The sequence below is a fragment of the Hyperoodon ampullatus genome (genome assembly GCF_949752795.1).
Source record: "Hyperoodon ampullatus genome assembly, chromosome: 6".
NCBI lineage: Eukaryota > Metazoa > Chordata > Mammalia > Artiodactyla > Ziphiidae > Hyperoodon > Hyperoodon ampullatus.
The window spans coordinates 119,586,843-119,606,593 of NC_136919.1; the positions used below are offsets into that span (position 1 = coordinate 119,586,843).

General features: G+C 37.4%; 1 protein-coding gene across 1 annotated transcript in view; it reads left to right on the forward strand.

Annotated features, from left to right (window-relative positions):
- The window catches only part of MSRA (methionine sulfoxide reductase A), a gene marked incomplete at its 5' end in the record, with an annotated part of 234,894 nt that overhangs the window by 22,982 nt on the left and 192,161 nt on the right, over nt 1-19,751 (forward strand). Inside the window, one exon of the mRNA XM_079706760.1 lies at nt 17,863-17,982. Within this exon, the coding sequence (XP_079562886.1) occupies nt 17,863-17,982 (120 nt within the window). The remainder of the gene's footprint in view (nt 1-17,862; nt 17,983-19,751) is intronic.

The window sequence follows — 19,751 nt, forward strand, 5'->3', positions numbered from 1 at the left end:
AAATGGCTGAGTGCAGAGGCTTGGACACGCCTTGGGGTTCCAAGAAGAGACACCTTATGTCTGAATGGCATTCTGGAAAGACTTAAGGAGAAGGTGATATCTGAAATTACTCAGGGCGGGTCGGCAGGGTTTCCAAAGGTGGAGGTGGGTGGAAGATGCACAGCGTGAACGGGTAATGTGACGGCCAGCGAGGGTGGAATGGCACAGAGTGTTCTGGTTGGGCTGAGGAGAGGGTATAGATGTTAGAACTTTAATAACCACCTTAATCGTGTTGGTTATAACACACGCGCATTAGAGAAAATTTGGAAAATATATAAGAACACAAAAGGGAGCAACCAGAGGCAACTATTATTCTAATATTTTATTGCATTTCCTTTCAGACTGTGTATCTATCAATCTGTGTAAACATTTAAAAAAAAAACCTCCTTTTTGATTATGACAATTGGAATACATACTTCTTGCAGAAATTTGGAAAATACTGAAGACTATAAAGAAGAAAATAAAAGTCACCTGTGATCTTACTCAAGAGTTAGTAACCACTATTAACATTTTGATGTATTCCCCTTGAGTCTGTTTGTCAAAGTGTAAACAGACTAAACAAAACATGAACATATTCTCCGTATAGTCTAATATTTTGCTTTTTCCCCCTTAACATTATTTTGGGTATTCTTACATGTAATCAAATCATCTTAGAAAAGTGGATACATAGCACTCTACTCCAAACTATGGGTGGACCATCATTTATTAAATACTTTCTCTACTTTTGAATATTTAGGTTGTTTTAAAATTTTTATTATTATAAATAATACTGTTAAAATATTTCCGGAAAATCAATATTTGCCAATTGAAAAATTTTTCCTACAGCTGCTTCATAGGAGTGGAATCATAGGATTAAAAGGTGTTATTAATGCTTAAGACTCTTGCATGTTACCTACTCATGGTTTTAAAGAAGACAAGGGACACGTTGGAAAGTGTCTGTGACGGAAATTGACCTGAAAGCAATGGGTGTGGGAGTGAGGGAGCAAAGCTGAGGTGGGAGGACAGTTGAAGAGGCAGCAAGTGGGCGGAACTAGGGTGGTGATGGGAAAGGGAGGAGAATATGAGGGACAAATAACAGGACATCGGGAGACTGTTGAGGCTGAGACAAATGAAAGGGAAGAAAAATGGTGATTCTCCCCTTTCCTATTAAGGGTCTGGGAAAATTCCAGTGTAATTAAAACAGAGACATCAGAAGAAGATGCTGGCTTGGTTGGTTAATTAGGTATTAGATGTTTTGAATTCAAGGTGTCAGGGAGCCTTCCATGTGGAGATACCCAGCAGGGAGTTGGAAATGCATCTTTCTGAAGCTTTCTTAGGTGGATGGATAGTCAGGGGTTAGACCTATGGGTTAAGAGCCATTTCCAAATAGAGGATATGTGGTTTGAACTATATAGAAAAAGGCTGCTTTAAATGCAGAAAAAGGAAAGTGTGCCTTACAGCAAGTTAAAACGGGCAAAGTGACTTTGTGCGCTTGAGCTGTCAAACTGCAAAGGAGTTAGGGAGGAGTGGGGGAGTATGTGATCTCAGAAGTGGGGTGGCTGTGTCACACTCACTATCCTGTCTACCTTTCCGGGATCCTAGTCGTGGAGGTAACCCTGGAAATGACTGCGAACGTGGCTGTGTTCTGAGTAAAGTCTAAAAGTAGGGAAAAGAGCTGGAAGAGAGGGAATATTTGGATAAAATGTGAAAGGAACATGGGTGACTGCACATGTACTGTTGAAAGCCCAGGCTCCTTTTCGGTTTGCAGTCTGACAGGATGGAGCACTCTTCCTAATCTACCTGATGTCTGAAGGCTGTTATTCAGTGACACCCGTCCGCAGGCAGAGCAGGAGAAGGGTGCGTGCTAGTGAGCAGAGCATGGAATATACTAGGGAGCAGAACTTGTTCTAGCCAGTTTATGCAGAGTCCTGAGGCAGGTAAGTAAGACTGCCTTCAAATGTGCCAGAGTTGTAGTGGTCAGCTTCTCATTTATTTTTAGAAAAACAGCATTTCAAAAATCACAGATCTTTACTGACAGGTCAAAAATCGCAGTGTGAATGCAAAGGGCTTTCTGAAAATTTGAAGTTTCTTTAAAGTTCTTTCTGAAGATTTCAGCTGAGTATCATAAATGCTAAGGGAAAATAAAGTAATTCCCAAAAGTGTTAAAAAAATCCCATAGCCACAGATAATATTCATGAGAAATGACAGGTAAAAAGTTTGAGTATAAATGCAGGAATCTAAAGGTAACTCTAAATTTTAAAAAATCCAGCAGGAGTTTTGGAAAATTTTTATGAAGTAACAAGTTTTAACGATTGTAGTCTACAGACTGTTAGCATCAGTATAACCTTGGGATAAAATATTCTTTAAAGAACCATTTCGTTATATTCTGTAAAAGACACCTCTTATGCTCCAGGACTCCAAGGTTCACCTGTCTCTTGCAGTAGGCCGTAAAATAAGTCTCAACAGATTTCAAAAGAACACAATAAAGACAATGTTCTCTAAGTACAATGCATCAAAATGAAAAGCTAGTATAAGAAACAGGCCATATATTTGGAAACTAAATTGTACACCCTTAACTAATCCTTGAGTTAAAAGGAAGTAACTTGGAAATTATAAAATATTTAGAAAAGAATGATGAGGAAAGTACTGCATATTTAAATATGTGGGATATATTTAAAGCAAAACTTAGAGGAAAATATATAGCCTTAAATACATTTATCAAAGAACAAGAACGCTTGAAAATTAAATAAGCTGAGTATTCATATCAAGAAAGTAGGAAAGGAACAGAATAAAAGTAAACTGTACAACAGTATAACCATAAAGAAAAAGCAGACATAGAAAATGAACCAAAAAAAAAAAAAGAGGATCAGTGAAAGCCAAGATTTGTTCTGTAATGAAAACATCTAAAAACAGAAATAGAAATAGGAAAACTTGAATAAACCCATAACAATGAGACAGTTTTTCCTCATCCCTGCCTTCTCCTCTCCAAAGACACAAGGTCTAGGTGGTTCAGAAAGTTTTATTGTAACTCCAAGGAACAAATAAATTTTTCTAATGCAACATTACGTAGAAGAAAAAGAAAAGAGAAAAAAAGAAATGTTAACCAGTCCATTTTATGAGGCCAATATAACCTTGATTCTAATTCTGGACAAGATAGTATAAGGAAATAAAATTATGACGTATTTTCCTTATGAACATAAATGAAAAAATTGAAATAACATATTAGGAAAAGTAATTCTTCAATATTAAAATGCATTATGAGTAGGTAAAGTTTACTGAAGGATGGTTCAGAAAAATTTATAAAAGTAATATATTACTTTAAGAGATTACAGGATTTGGAAACCCTATGATCATCTCAAAAGAATGCAAGCATTGTTAAAACTCAAATCTCATTCATGGCAAAAAGCTCTTTCTTTACAACTAGGAATGGAAGGAAACTTTCCTAACCTGAAAAAGAGTATCTGCTGAAAACCTACAGCAAACCTCATCCTTACTGGAGCATTCTCTCTAACATTAGGAAGAGACAGGGCTTCCCACCATCACCCCTGTTATTCAGCATTGTGTGGAAGGTCCTAGCCAATGCAATAAAGTGAGATAAAAGAAGGAGAATAATAATGGGACAGGGAGATATAAAACTGTTAAAATCAGTTAGAATCATCCTTGTCTCTCTGTTTCTCTCAAACCTTGCTTCCGATCTGTCAGGAAATCCTTTTGGTTCTACAAAAAGTATCCCAAATCTGATCATGACTTGTGACTTCCCCTGCTATTTCCAGGTCTGACCCACCAGCATCTCTCACTTGGGCTATAGCAGTAGTTTTCCTAAGCATTCCCTGCTTCTGCGGTTAGTCCACTCCAGTCTGTTCTCAACAGAGAACAGCCAGAGTGAACCCTGTAAAACCTGAGTTATGTCATTCCCCTCTCCTGCCCAGAACTCGACCATGGCTATTCATTTCACTCAGAGTAAAATCCAAAGTCCTCACAGTAGCCCCCAAGGCCCTACACGATCCGGCTTACCTGATCTGTGTCCCACTGCTTCCCCCTGCTCACTCCACCCAAGCCATCCTGGCTTCTTTCCTGCCACTTAAACATAGCAGGCATGTTCTTGTTGCCTTTGTAGTGATGCTTTTCTCTGCCTGGAACACTGCGTACCCCAGATAACTGAATGGGTGACCTCCTTACTGCCTTCAAGTCTTTATTGAAGTCACCATCTCTTTGAGGTCCACCCCAAGACCTTATTTAATATTGCACCTTCCCCAGCACTCCTGATCCCTCTGACTCTGTTCCACTTTTCTTTTCTTTTCTTTTTTTTTAATAGCTCTTTACCTCTCTTACTTGCTATATCGTGTGCTTATTTCTTATTTTTAGTGTATATTATTTGTCTTTTGCCACTAGAGTGTAAGCTCTGTAAGAGGTTAGGATCTTTGTTTTGTTCAGTCGTGTATTCCATGTGCCGAGAGCACTTCTTGGCACGTGGTAGGCAATGAATAAATATTTGTTGAATACATGAATGAAGAGCAGTGTGTTATTAGTGCAGAAACAGACAAATGAATGGAATATAACAGATAGCCCAGAAACAGGATCATTCATAATGATATAGGATAGAGATGACATTAGAGATAAGTAAGGAAGTAATAGATTATTTAATAAATAATAATTTATTTTGGATACTTGGTTATCCATATAGAAAAAAGTAAATTGAATTCCTACTACATACCCTACACAAAAAATTATTTCCAGATGGATTAGCAACCTAAAATGAAGATCAAAACTTTAAAAGTTCTGAAAATATAGGATACTATCTTTATGACTTTAATGTGTAGAAAGAGTTCTTATGCATTATATACAAAAAGCACAAATTATAAAGGAAAATATAGAGAAATTTAGCCACAATTAAAATTTAAAATACTTGCATGACAATAGGCATCATAAATGAAGGTGAAAGGCACATCAGATACAAGATGATATCTGCAAACATAAAACTGACAAAAGAATTAGTGTTCTGAATATATAAAAACTCCAACAAATCAACAAGAAAAATATAATAAGCTAATAGAAAAATGGACAAAAGCAATTTACAAAAGAGAAAGCATGAATGGCCAGTATACAATATGAAAAGATGCTTAACCTTACTGGTAATTAGCCAAGTATATGTTAAAATCACAATGAGGTAAAATTCTGAAACATCTCATTGGCTAACATTTATATAACTTGTAACACCAAATGTTTTCAAGGCCCAAGAGAGATCTCCTACACTGCTGTGGCTCAGTTCCACCTGGCAAGCTCTTTTTGCTTGCTTATCCCTGGACGCAAGGAGCCAGAGTGCCTAGGCAACAGCAGCAGCATATAATTCAGTGGACTCTTGCTGTGTCCCCTGATGAACCTGTACCCTTTTGGGGACCAGGACCTCTAACTCTATCTACAGAGCCAAGAGTTCTAGGACAGGAAGTACAAAGTCTCCCAATGGGTCATTAGGAATGATGGTAAGTGGAGCCAATCCTGTTTTCACCCCTTTTTTCTAATACGTGTATTTTTCTTTTTTGGGACACAGTGCCCCAGTATCTTTGGGGTCATTGATTCACTGCATATTTAGTGTTCCAAAAGATAGCACTGTACCCTCACAGAGAATTGTCCCTGAACTGGTGCTGCAACTGTGCCTTGGGGATGTCCCGGTGCTTAATCAGAACAGCAGCTTCTGGATGGTGTGGTATATAATAAGACAGGTGGAAACTGTAGTCATGGGTTCATTGCTGCATCTTTTGTGCTGGAAACCCGGTCTCCTGGTCTGAAACAGTGTTATATGTAACACTACTTGGCTGAGATTCTGAAAGCAGGAAAGTGAAACCCATGCTTGGAATATGTCTGTTACTGTGAGAACAAACCACTGGCCCTTTCAGCATGGAAGGAACCCAGCGTTTCCCCTTTGCCATCTAGTGGTTGGTTGTTCCCCTTGAGAAATGGTGCTGTACCAGATGCTTGGAGTTGATATTTGGTGATGGCAACAGTGGATAAAACTTGGTAAGTGGGAGTCCACTGTTGTGCCAATGTTGACTCCATCTCTGCCACCATGGCCACTTTGTTCCTGCGCCCATCATGCCAGTACTGGGGTGGCCAGTGGAACAGGCTGACCAGGCTGACCAACAAACCCAGGTCACTTTGTCAGCTTTGTTGTTTAGTGCCTCTTTCTTGGTGGATGCCCGCCGACTGGCTTTAACAAGTGATGCAGATATCTTCATAGCACATACTCACTCCTATGTCCATCCACATGTTTCTACCTCAGATTTCCTTGTTCCTGCCCTTTCAGTATTTTTGCTTCTGGATTCTCACTAGCCAGCCAAACCATTTTCTAAAGGCTTGATTTCTAAAGTTGGGCTATTTTCCTTCCACATGAAGTGGGCAACTGGTGCACTGTTTGAAGGTCACCAGTTGGGAGGATTTTCCTTTATCACTATTTATTATGGCCACTCCTGAGTGAGACTACAGTGTGGCTGCTATGAATTTTTGGCTTGCATCTGTACATAGTAAGCCAACCATTTATAAACCAAAATCCAGCCTTTTTCTTGTCCTTCAGCTGGTTGTATAGTATCCCCTTACGTCCATAGGTGTGAACTGAGGGAGTGGTTTTGGTGCAACCCTGCTGGACGCTGTGGGAGTCTGGCTACTTATTCCTACAAGACCACCTGGTCCTGCTTCTGTATGATTCCAGACGCACAGCTTCTATCTTGTGATGGATTGCTGTTGCACTCTTTTGACATTAGGATTTGGTGGGTCTGACAAGACTTAGATTTTGATGGGCAGTTTTAGCCACATGGTCTCATAGCTGGGCACTCTGCAGTAAGTATCACTAGTACCCAAGTGATGGTCTTGAGGTACCTATTCTCATTTAAAGAAACGAGCCTTCTTGGAGAAATGGCTGATTCCAGACATGGGGTAGGAAATATACAAGCCTGGAATATCCTGTCATACCAGATAGCAAGGAAGCAATAAGACACTATTGAGAGTATTTCAAAAGGGACTCAGGAGACAATTTGAAGAGGCTCTCCCTAGCCAAAGATATGACAGGTAGAGCTTACAAGAGAGGGGTAATTGAAAGGGTGAAACATATCAAATATGTTTAAATAAATGCGTTTATAATGATATTTTAAAAACTAATTGGTCGGACTTCCCTGGTGGCACAGTGGTTAAGAATCTGCCTGCCAGTGTAGGGCACACGGGTTCAAGCCCTGGTCTGGGAAGATCCCACATGCCGTGGAGCAACTAAGCCTGTGTGCTACAACTACTGAACCTGCACTCTAGAGCCCATGAGCCACAACTACTGAGCCTGCGTGCCACAACTACTGAAGCCTGTGCACCTAGAGCCCTTGCTTCACAACAAGAGAAGCCACGCAATGAGAAGCCTGTGCACCTAGAGCCCTTGCTTCACAACAAGAGAAGCCACGCAATGAGAAGCCTGTGCACTGCAACAAAGAGTAGCCCCTGCTCGCCGCAACTAGAGATAGCCTGTGCACAGCAACAAAGACCCTATACAGCCATAAATTTAAAAAAAAAATCTTAAAAAAAAATTGGTCAACCTTGGATTGGGCAAGTTCATCATCTTGAAGACTGCTAAGTCAATGGACATAATCCAACATTTATCTTCCCTTTATTTTATGAACTGTACCACTGAGTAACAAAATAATAGTTGAGGGGAAGCTTTTCATTATAAAGGTATTTCAACTAATGAATGAAAAAGAAGTGAGAGAATTGAAAATCACCATTTTGCAGCTCTCAAGGAATTAACACACCTAAGCATTGAGCATCAGTAGATGCTAACATCACAAAAAGAGAGATGGCCAGACATTATGTGCTTCCTGATCAAAGAACATAGAAACCAGTCTGTAAAGACTGGAAGAAGTGTTTGCTCCTTCAAATGCACAGACCCTAGAATGTATATATATGTATAACTGAATCACTTTGCTGTACAGCAGAAATCAACACATTGTAAATCAACTATACTTCAATAAAATAAAATTTTGAAAAATGCACAGACACTAATGCAAGGCTACATGGATCATGAAGAATCAGGCAAATATGACACTGCCAAAAGAAACGAATACAGCTCCAAAGGCAAAGAAATGGAGATCTGTGCTTTGCCTGACAAGGAATTCAAAATAATCGTCTTAAAGAAATTGAATGAAATGCAAGAGAACACAAGTAGACAACTAAACAAAATCAAGAAAATGATGCATGAATAAAGTGAAAAGTTTAATAAAGAAATAAAACCATAAAAAGAGCTAAACAGAATTATTGGAGCTGAAGAATACAATGGAATGTTGAAGCTCAGTAGAGAACTTCAACAACAGATTTGTTCATGTAGAAGAATGAATCAGTGAACGTAAAGACAAATCATTTGAAATTAGCTAGTTAGAGGAACAAAAAGGACAAAGAATGAAAAAGAGTGAAGAAAACTTATGCAAATTATGTGATACCCTCAAGTGTTTGAAAATTTCTATCATGGGAGTCCTAGAAGGAGAAGAGAGAGAGAAAGGAGGGAAAAGATTATTTAAAGAAATAATAGCTGAAAACTTTGCAAGTCTTGGGAATGATAATGACACGCAAGTATAGGAAGCTCAAAGGACCCCAAGCAGGATCAACCGAAAGAACATTACTCTGAGATACATTGTAATTAAAATGTTAAAAGCCAAAGACAAGGGTAGAATTTTGAAAGCAGCAAGAGAAAAATGACTTGTCCTTTGCAAGGGGATCTCCATGAGGCTATCAGTGGATTTCTCTGCAGAAACCTTGCAGACCAGTAGGTGGTGGGATGGTATATTCAAAGTGCTGAAAGAAAAAACTGCCAGGTGAGAATACTATACCAAACAAAACTGTCCTTCAGAAATGAAGAAGAGTTAAAGACATTCCCAGATAAACAAAAGCTATGGGAGTTCATCACCACTAGACCTGCCTTAGAAGAAATGTTAAGAGAGTTCTTCAAGTTGAAACGAAAGGATGCTAAGTAAACAACGTGAAAATATATAAAAGTATAAAACTGACTGGTAAAGGTTAAAATGCAATCAAATGCAGAACACCCTAATTCTGTAATGGAGGTGTGTAAATCACTTTAACTCTAGTAGAAAAGTTAAAAACCAATAATATTAAAAATAACTATAGCTGTAGTAACTTATTAACAGATGAGCAATATAAAAAATGTAAAGTGTGACATCAATAGCATAAAATGTGAGGGAAAGAGAAGTATAGAGTTTTTGTATGTAATCGAAGCTAAGTTATCAGCTTAAAATAGACTATTATATCTATAAGATGTTTAATATAAGCCTTATGGTAACCACAAAGGAAAAAACCTATAGTAGTTACCCAAAAGACAAAGGTATTAAAGAATACCATTACAAAAGACAAATTATAAAGGAAGACAGTAAGAGAGGAAAAAGAAAGAAGGAAGTAAAAAAATAGGCAGTCAGAAAATAATGAGTAAAATGGCAAGAGAAAGTTCTTACCTATGAATAATTACTTTAAACATAAATGAACTAAATTCTTCATTCAAAAGACACATAGTGGCTGAATGGTTTTAAAAAAAACAGTATTCAACAATATGCTGCCTGTAAGAGACTCACAGTAGCTTTAAGTATACATAGGTAGAAAGCAAAGGGATGGAAAAAGATACTCCATGCAAATGGTAACCAACAGATAACAGGAGTGACTATACTTATATCAGATAAAATAAACTTTCGTTCAAAATTGGTCACAAGAGACAAAGAAGGTGACTACACAGTGACAAAGGGATTAATTCATCAAGATGATATAACAATTGTAAATATATGTATCCAGCATTGGAACATCTAACTATTTAAGGCAAATCTTAACAGAACTGAAGGGAGAAATAGGCAGCAATAAAATAATAGTAGTAGACGTCAATACCCCTCTTTTAACATCCGGTAGATCACCCAGACAGAAAATCAATAAGGAAACAGTAGGTCTGAATAACACTAGAAACTAAATATACCTGACAGACATATACAGAATATTCCATCCAACAGCACCAGAATACACATTCTTTGCAAGCACACATGGAATATTCTCCAGGATCGATTATATATTAGGCCACAAAGCAAGCCTTAACAAATTTAAGAAAACTGAAATCACATCTAGTATGTTTTCCAAACACAGTGGTATGAAAGTGGAAATAATAACAGGAGGAAAACTGAAATATTCAAAAGTAGTGGAAATCAAACTATACACTCCTGAGTTAAAGAAGAAATCAAAAGGGAATTCAAGAAAGTATTTTGAGACAAATGAAAATGAAAACACAAATACCAAAACTTATAGGATGCAGTAAAAACATTCCCAAGAGGGAAGCTTATAGTGATAAATGCATACATTGAAGAAAAAGAAATATCTCTAATAAACAACCTTACTTTACACCTTAAGGATTTAGAAAAAGAATAATCTAAGCCCAAAGTTACCAGAAGGAAGGAGATAATAAAGATCACAGCAGAAGTAAATGAAATCAAGACTAGAAAGAAAACAGAAAAAAATCATTGAAACTAAGAGTTGGTTTTTTGAAAAAGATAAACAGAATTGATAAACCTTTAGCTAGACTAACCAAGAATAAAGGAGAGAGGACTCAAATAAACAAAACTATAAATGAGACATTACAACTGATACCACAGAAATACAAAGGATCATAAAAGACTGCTGTGAGCCGCAGAGCACAGGGAGATCAGCTCGGTGCTTTGTGACCGCCTGGAGGGGTGGGATGGGGAGGGTGGGAGGGAGGGAGACGCAGGAGGGAAGGGTTGTGGGAACAGATGTATATGTATGACTGATTCACTTTGTTATAAAGCAGAAACTAATAAAAAAATATTTTTGTTTACAAAAAAAAAAAAAAGACTGCTGTGAAAAAGTATACACCAACAAATTGGATAACCTAGAAGAAATGGATAAGTGCCTAGAAACATACAACCCACCAAGACTGAATCATGAAGACAGAAAACCTGAGCAAACCAATTAAGGAGACTGAGATAGTAATAAAAAAATCCTACCCCCTCAAAAAGACCCAGGACCAGATATCTTCACTGGCAAATTCTGCCAAACATTTAAAGAAGAATTAACGCTAGTCCTCAGACTCTTCCAAAAAAACTGAAGAGGAGGGGACAGTCTCAAACTAATTTTATGAGGCCAGCATTACCCTGATATAAAAGGCAGATAAAGATGCTACAAGAGAAGAAAACTACAAGCCAGGATCACTGAATAATGTAGATGCAAAAATTCTCAACAAAATATTAGCAAATCAAATTCAACAGCACATTGGAAGGATCACACACCATGATCAAGCAGGATTTATCCCTGGGATGCAAGGATGGGTCAACAGCTGCAAATCAGTAAATGAGATATACCAGATTAATAGAATGAAGGATAAAAATCATGACTCTCAATAGATGCAGAGAAATTGCTTGCCAAAATTCAACACCCTTTCATGACAAAAGCTCTCAAACAAATTTGAGAGGTATAGGAGAAACATACTTCAATGTAATAAAGGCCAAATATGACAGACCCACAGATAACGTCATAGTCAGTGGTGAAAAGCTGAAAGCTTTTCTGTTCGGATCAGAAAGAAGATACTCTCTGTACTCCTATTCAACATATACTGGAAATCTTATCCAGAGCAATTAGGCAAGAAATGGAAATTAAAGGTACCCTATCAGAAAGGAAGAAGTAAAATTGTCTGTCGATGACATGATCTTATATATAGAATACCCTAAAGACTTCACCAAAAAACTGTTAAAAGTAATCAATGAATCCAATAAAGTTACAGTAATGCAACATATGAAAATCAATTGCATTTCCATACAGTAAAAATGAAATATCTGAAAGAGAAATAGAGAAAACAATCTCACTCACAATAGCATCAAAAGCAATAAAATAATCAGGAATAAATTTACCCAAGGAAGTGACAAATATTTATACTGTAAACTATAAGACATTGATGAAAGAAATTGAAGAAGACACAAATAAGAGGAAAGATATCTCATGTTCATGGATTGGAAAGATTAATATTGTTAAAATGTCCATACTACCCAAGGCCATTCTATAGATTAAATGTAATTCCACATTAAACCCAATATCAAAATTCCAATGGCATTTTTTACAGAAATAGAAAAAATAATCCTAAAATGTGTATGGAACCAAAAAAGATCCCAAAGAGCCAAATCAATTTTGAGAAAGAAGAGCAAAGCTGAAGGCATCACACTTCCTGATTTCAAATTATACTACAAAACTATAGTAATCAAAACAATATGTTACTGCAATAAAAACAGACACATAGACGAATGAAATAGAATAGAATAGAATAGAGAGCCCGAAAATAACTCAAGCATATATGGCCAACTAACACTTGACAATGGAGCCAAGAATACTCAGTGGGGAAAAATCTATTAAATAAATGATGTTGAGAGAAATGGATATTCACATACAAAAAAATGGACCCCTATCTCACACCACTCAGAAAAATTAACTTGAAATGAATTGAAGACTTGAATGTAAAGATCTGAAACCATAGAACTCCTAGAAGGAAACAGAGAGAAAAAAAGCTCCTTGACATTGGCCTTGGCAATGATATTTTGGATATGACACCAAGAGCACAAGCAACAAAGCAAAAATAAACAAGTGACATTACATCAAACTAAAAAGCTTATGCACAGCCACAGAAACAACAGAATGAAGAAGCAATGGAATGGAGAAAATATTTGCAAACCATGTATCAGATAAGGGGTTAATATCCAAAATATATTGGGAACTCATACAATTCAATAACCCTCCCTCAAAAAAACCCCTCCAAATCATCTGATTGAAAATGGCAGAGGACCTGAATAGACATTTTTCTAAGAAGACTTAAAAATGGTCAAGTACATGAAAAGATGCTCAATATCACTGATCATCAGGGAAATGCAAATCAAACCCACAGTGAGATATCACTTCACATCTGTTAGAATGGCTACTGCTGAAAAGGCAAAAGATAACAAGGATGGCAAGGATGTGGAGAAAAGGGAACCCTAGTGCACTGTTGGTGGGAATGTAAGTAGGTAAAGCCATTATGGAAAACAGAATGGAGGTTCCTCAGAAATTAGAAATAGAACTACTGAATAATCAAGCAATCCCACTTCTGGGTATATATCCAAAGGAAATGAAATCAGTATCTCGAAGAGATATCTGCACTCCCATGTTCATTCCAGCATTATCAGCCATAGCCAAGAGATGGAAACAACCTAAATGGCTATTAACAGACTAATGGATAAGGATGGTGTGCTATTGATGTGTATATAAATATGTATATGTATGTGTGTGCGTGTATGTATACACACACATAATGTAATATTAGCCATAAAAAACAAAGGAATTCTGTCATTTGTGACAATGTGGGTAGACCTTTAGGGCATTATCCTAAATGAAATAAGTCATACAGAGAAGACAAATACTGTATAATTTCACTTACATTAGAAGCTAAGAAAACAGACAAATTCGTAGAACAGAGAGTAGAATGGTGGTTTCCAGAGGTTGTTGGGGGAATTGTTTACAAACTTCCAGTTATAAGATGAATAAGTTCTGGGCATCTAATATTCATCATGGTGACTATAGTTAATGATACTGTACTTTATAGTTGACAGTTGCTAAGAGAGTAGATTTTAAATATTCTCACTACAAAACATTGTAATTGTGTGAGGTGATAAATGTGTTAACTAACCTTATTTTAATTATTTCACAGTATATATGTGTGTCAAATATGTGATGGTGTTATAAATGTCATATGTCAATTATATACCAATAAAGCTGGAAAAAAACTTTTAAAAAGTTAAAAAAATTACACAGTACCACCTATAGTTTTGCCAAAGGATGAAATCTGAGGTTGATCACACCTCTGGATCCAGCAGCAAATTTGCAGGAAATATTGAGGATAGAGGAACAAGTTGAATTGCACCACAAGAATGCAATTGGCAAAATCCACGCTGTGGGAAATTCTGCAGGTCAAGTGGCTCATGTTTTCTTCAATAGATAACTTAAAAGGAAAAGAATGGAGAGGGAACCTGTCAATTGAAAGAACTTTAAAGACATAATCAGTTTTTTAAAAATGAGCAAGACCAAAGTATAGTATCAGGATGGATAACTTGAATGATAAAAATATAAAGAAACATAAGGAAGTGAATACGATAAAATTCAGACAGTGGTTAGTTTTGGGGGAAGGAAGGGAGTTGTGACTGTGGTGTCATACAAGGAGGGATTTCTGGGGTGGGTGGCAAAGTTTAAATCTTGACCTGGGTGGTGGTTAGTAGGCCATTTGAGTAATAATAGACATTGAATTTTGCATCTGTTTTGTGTGGTTTTTCTGTATCTGTTTTACTTTATAATAAAAGGTTAAAATATAAAATATTTTAAATAAAATAGTGCCCACTGCATCTTCTTTGATGATATTCATGTTGTTTACTAGACTGCGGTAAATTCTGAGAAATTCTGCCATTAATAAACCTTGCTTTGTTTAAACACACACACACTCGAAGCCAAATAAAAGAATGCTTAGGTTATACTGGAAGCCACTAGATAAAACATCCGATTGCTTCAGGGAGGAGTTTTATTCTTAGAGCTACTGCTTATCCTAAGTTAAGTACCTTTCTAAAAATTTTGACATTCGTTGTATAACAGTTCCCTGGAGGATTATTTCAGCCACACATGGCCCCCCTTGAAGACCTTTGTCCAGCTGGAGCTAGTTCATTCTCCCTGCTATCAGAGGTCTTATCTTGATCCTTATTAAACATAAAAGGGGGTTAAATATCTCTCTACCTGCAATAAATTTTTGTTTGGTCATTTTAAGTTTTATATCACGAGGATGTAGTGAAGACGTGAAAGATATGGACTCTGGGGCCGTCTGTGTGGTACTATAGACAATGGTCAGGATAGGCTGGTTGCTAAAATAGCCCATTATATACCGTGTGTGGAGAATACTGAAGGCGTGCAGTTCTCTTCGGTACCATCACTGTTAGTCGCTGTGAGATACAGAAATATTTTATTCGGTGAACTCCTCAGTTTCCGAACTTCAGGGGCTACGGTGCCTCAGCTTGGCACACCGCACGGCTCCTGGATGCCTTTGTGGCCTTTTATGTTCAGTAATGCTGCCCAGCTCCTTTTCTACCTGTCCTTCTCCAGAGATTCCCTGTCATCATTCCTGTGATGGTTAATTTTATGTGTCGACTTGACTTGGCTAAGGGATGCCCAGAAAGCTGGTAAAACATCATTTCTGGGTGTGTCTGTGAGCGTTTCTGGAAGAGATTAGCATTTGAATCAGTACACTGAGTAAATCAACCTCACCAGTGCAGGTGGGCATCATCCAAACCATTGAGGGTCTGCACAGAACCAAATGGCAGAGGGAGGGTGAATTCACTCTCTTTGCTTGAGCTGGGACACCCATCTCCTCCTGTCCTTGAGCGTCAGTGCTCCTGGTTATCAGGCCTTCAGACTTAGACTGGGATTCACATCATTGGTTCTCAGGCTTTCAGGTTTGGACTAGAATTATAGTACCACCTTTCCTGGGCCTCCAGCTTGCAGACTGTAGCTCATGGGACTCCTCAACCTCCATAACTGTGGGAGCCAATTCATCATAATGAATCTCTCTGTATATATATATTTGTATAAATCCTGTTGGTTCTGTTCCTTTGGAGAACGCTGACTAATATAATTCCCTCATCCCAGGAATGTAGGGAAGTAAAATTAGCAGTGAATCCTTGTTTCAGAGACTTGAGGATAGTCAATTTTAGTAAATACTCAGTAAATATTTAGTTATATTCACTAGCAGCAAACAATTCACTTGTAAACAGGAAAAATGGTATCTAGTGGTGTGTAACTTGAACAATGCATATGCTTATGTTTTTCCTTGAATTTTTTTCTTTCCCTTAAAAATTGTATGTATTTTTTGTTTTTAAAGTAATGTAGGGACTTCCCTGGTGGCGCAGTGGTTAAGAATCCACCTGCCAATGCAGGGGACTCGGGTTCGAGCCCTGTTCCAGGAAGATCCCACATGCCGCGGTGCAACTGAGCCCATGCACCACAACTACAGAGCCTGTGCTCTAGAGCCCATGAGCCACAACTACTGAGCTCACGTGCCACAACTACTGAAGCCTGTGCGCCTAGAGCCCATGCTCTGCAACAAGAGAAGCCACCGCAACAAGAAGCCTGTGCACCACAATGAAGAGTAGCCCCCGCTCGCCGCAATTAGAGAAAGCCCGCGCGCAGCAATGAAGACCCAACACAGCCAAAAAAAAAAATAATCTATTCCTGGCTTCTGAAAAAAATAATAAAATAAAGTAATGTAAATCTATTACATACAAACTTGAAAAATGAAAAAAATATTTGTATATTCTCACTGCTATAATATAATCATGATTATGATTTTATATATTTCTTTCTAGTCTATTTTGGTATGAATTTTTTTCATAGTTTTGTGATAAAAACATGCATATAACTGTGATTTTCCCTTTTAAATTTAGCCTTAGGTAATTATGATATAATTATATACATATTTCCATATTGCATTGTTATCACAATAGTAATTTTTTTACTGCATTAAACTTCATCATTTGGCTCTATCATATTTTTTAACTGTTAACCTACTATAGGTTAGTATGTTTCCTATCACAGTTGAGCAAATATATTTTTTATAATATATAACATCATTCACATTTCTTTTTGGTTGTTGCTCTGAATTCTTAAAGTAGTATATTAACAAGTGTCAAGAATTTCAGTAAACTTCTAATTTTTCTTTTAGCTCTGTCATCAAATCTAGCAAATCTAGTGATTGTTAAAGTAGGAGGAATATATTAATTTGCCAACTGTTCTACCTATGATCTTAATTATATGTGACTTATAAAGCCATGTAAAACTTGAGTGAGGCAGGAATCTTGTTTACATCTAGGAATTGACCACAGAATAGCAGTTGTGGACAGTGTAGAAACTCGGTAGAAAAATGAAGATTCTTTATTTGGAGCCCAGGAAAAGTAATGCAGCATTTTAGATGTGTGTAAGTATGTGCATCCTTGGGAGATGGTTCTTAGTTTTCATCATATGTTCAAAGGAATCCAATAACTAACCAATGGTGTGAGCACAATGTTTGCTAGTTGAATGGAATGCCATTTTTGTGAGTTTCTTTATTTGTTGTTCCCTCTTTCCCTGCCTTCCCCTGTCTCTCTTTCCTTATTCATTATGTTCAGTACTCGAACTCAGAAAACGGTTCTTTTTGGTGAGCAGCGATTTATCACATGAAAGTTTCTAATGACTTTAAACATTTTAAAAAACTGAACACATATGAAATCGTTAATCAAATACTGTGTCAATCCGTTTTGATTTGGGGAAGTTTTCCCATTTAAATCAGTAATTTAGTGTTACCTTCCTTTGGTAGAATTTTTAAAGAAAGCACGACCAGGATGCTGATCATTAAATAAATTTCTACTATTCCTACAACCTACTATGTTTTGACAAGTCCATAATGAACTGAGTGTGGAAATCATTCATCAAATGCAGTTATCCTTTTGCTGTGTTATTTCAAAAGGTATAGCTTTACTAACTCCATTAAAATTTGAGGCTTTCTAAGTTTTTGCACAACTAAAGCAAAGAGACATTCTGTGAAAATAACCTTAAATAAAATTCTTTTTAGGTGTTAAAAACTCTACTTCTTCAAAAGATAAAATCTTAGTCATTTTTGATTACCAGATGACAGGAACAACCTCTCTTTTCTAGTGTAACAGGGCTTCTGATATGCAATGACCACCTTGTTTTTGATAAAGGACTAATCAGTATCATATTTTTTCTTAGGAATGGGCTGTTTCTGGGGAGCTGAAAGGAAATTCTGGACCCTGAAAGGAGTATATTCAACTCAAGTTGGTTATGCAGGAGGCTACACTCCCAATCCTACTTATGAAGAAGTCTGCTCAGGTAGGAAGAATTTGCTCTATCACATAAGGAACAAGGATGGACTCGTCCCTGCTGGTGGATGACGGGATCTTTAAAATGGAAATAATTTTTTTGTGTGTTTTCTCAGTCTTCTCTTGCCTGTTACTATAAATATACTTGCTGGCCTTTCACTTCATATTTTTAGAAGATAATAGACTTCCTACGGAATGTGTCATTTAGCTTTTGTTGCAGAAAAATCACCCTGAAACTTAATCGCTAAAACAATCATTTGTTACCTTATGATTCTGTGGGTCAGCAATTTAGACTAAGCTCAGCCTGGTGGTTCTTCTGCTGGTTTCATCTGGGTTCATTCATGTGATTTCAGTCAACTGGTGGGTTGCCTGGGGGCTAGTTGGTCTTTGATGGCTTCGCTCATACATCTGGCAGTTGCTGCTGGCTGTCACTTCCTCTTGCCTGGGGTAATGGGGTTGATGGAACGTATGTCTTCACACACTGGCCTGGGTGAATTCACGTGATGGCGGATGCAGAGATACGGAGCAGTAAGAGAGGACAGGCACCATTCTGCTAGTACTTTTCAAATCTCTGAGTCACATTTACTATTGGTCCCATTGACCAAAGCAGGTCACATGGCCTAGCCCAGAATCTGTGTGGGAGGGACTTCCCAAAGGCAGGTGTACAGGGAGATGTGAAGACATTGGGACCATCACCACATCACTCTATCACCTGGGACAAATATGTCATATACCAGACTTGTTTTCTTGAGGGAAAGACACTAAAAATCAGGCTATAATGAAGGGATTGTCAAACTGTAGCTTGCAGGCTAAATCCTGCCTGCTGCCTGTTTATATAAAGTTTTTTTTTCTTTAAACACAGACATGACTATTTATTTATGTTATCTGTGAATGTTTTCATGCCACAGTTGCACTTGAGTGGATGCATCTGAGACAGTATGGCCTGTGAAACCTAAAATGTTTATGATCCGGCCCTTTACAGAAAAATATTTGCTGACCGGGATAGGCAGTTGCCTCCGTGGCAAATTCTAGCTCAATGACCAGATAACCTTTCTGGAATTTGTTTTGTTTTGTTATTTCTGGCCTTCAAGGATTTCCTTTTACCTTTCTGCCAGCTCTGGTCACATTTAAAACACATTATTTTTCTCTTAAAATTTTTTTTTCATTTTAAATATGAAAATGGTATATATTTAAGGTGTACAGCATGATACTTTGATATACATAGTGAAACAATTACTAATAGTCAAGCTAATTAACATACCCATCTCCTCATGTACTTTTTTTGGGTGGTGAGAGCACCTTTGATCTACTCTCTTAGCAAATTCCAAGTATACAATACAGTATTACTAAGTACAGTCACCATGCTGTACCTTGTATCTCTACAGCTAATTCATCTTACATAAATAAACGTTTGTACCCTTTGACCAACATCTCCCCATTTCCCTGGTAACCACCATTCTACTCTCTGCTTCTGTGAGTTCGATTTTTTTAGACTCCACTTGTAAGTGAGACGGTGCAGTATTTTTTTTCTGTGTCTAGTTTATTTCACTTAGCATACTGTCCTACAGGCTCACTCATGTTGTTGCAAATGACAGGATTTCCTTCATTTTTTTAGACTGAATAGTATTCCGTGTGTATGTGCCACATCTTCTTTATCCCTTCATTGATGGACATTTAGGTTGTTTCATACCTTGGCTATTGTGAATAATGCTGCAGTGCACATGGGAGCAGAGATGTCTCTTTAAGATACGGATTTCATTTCCTTTGTGTGTATACCCA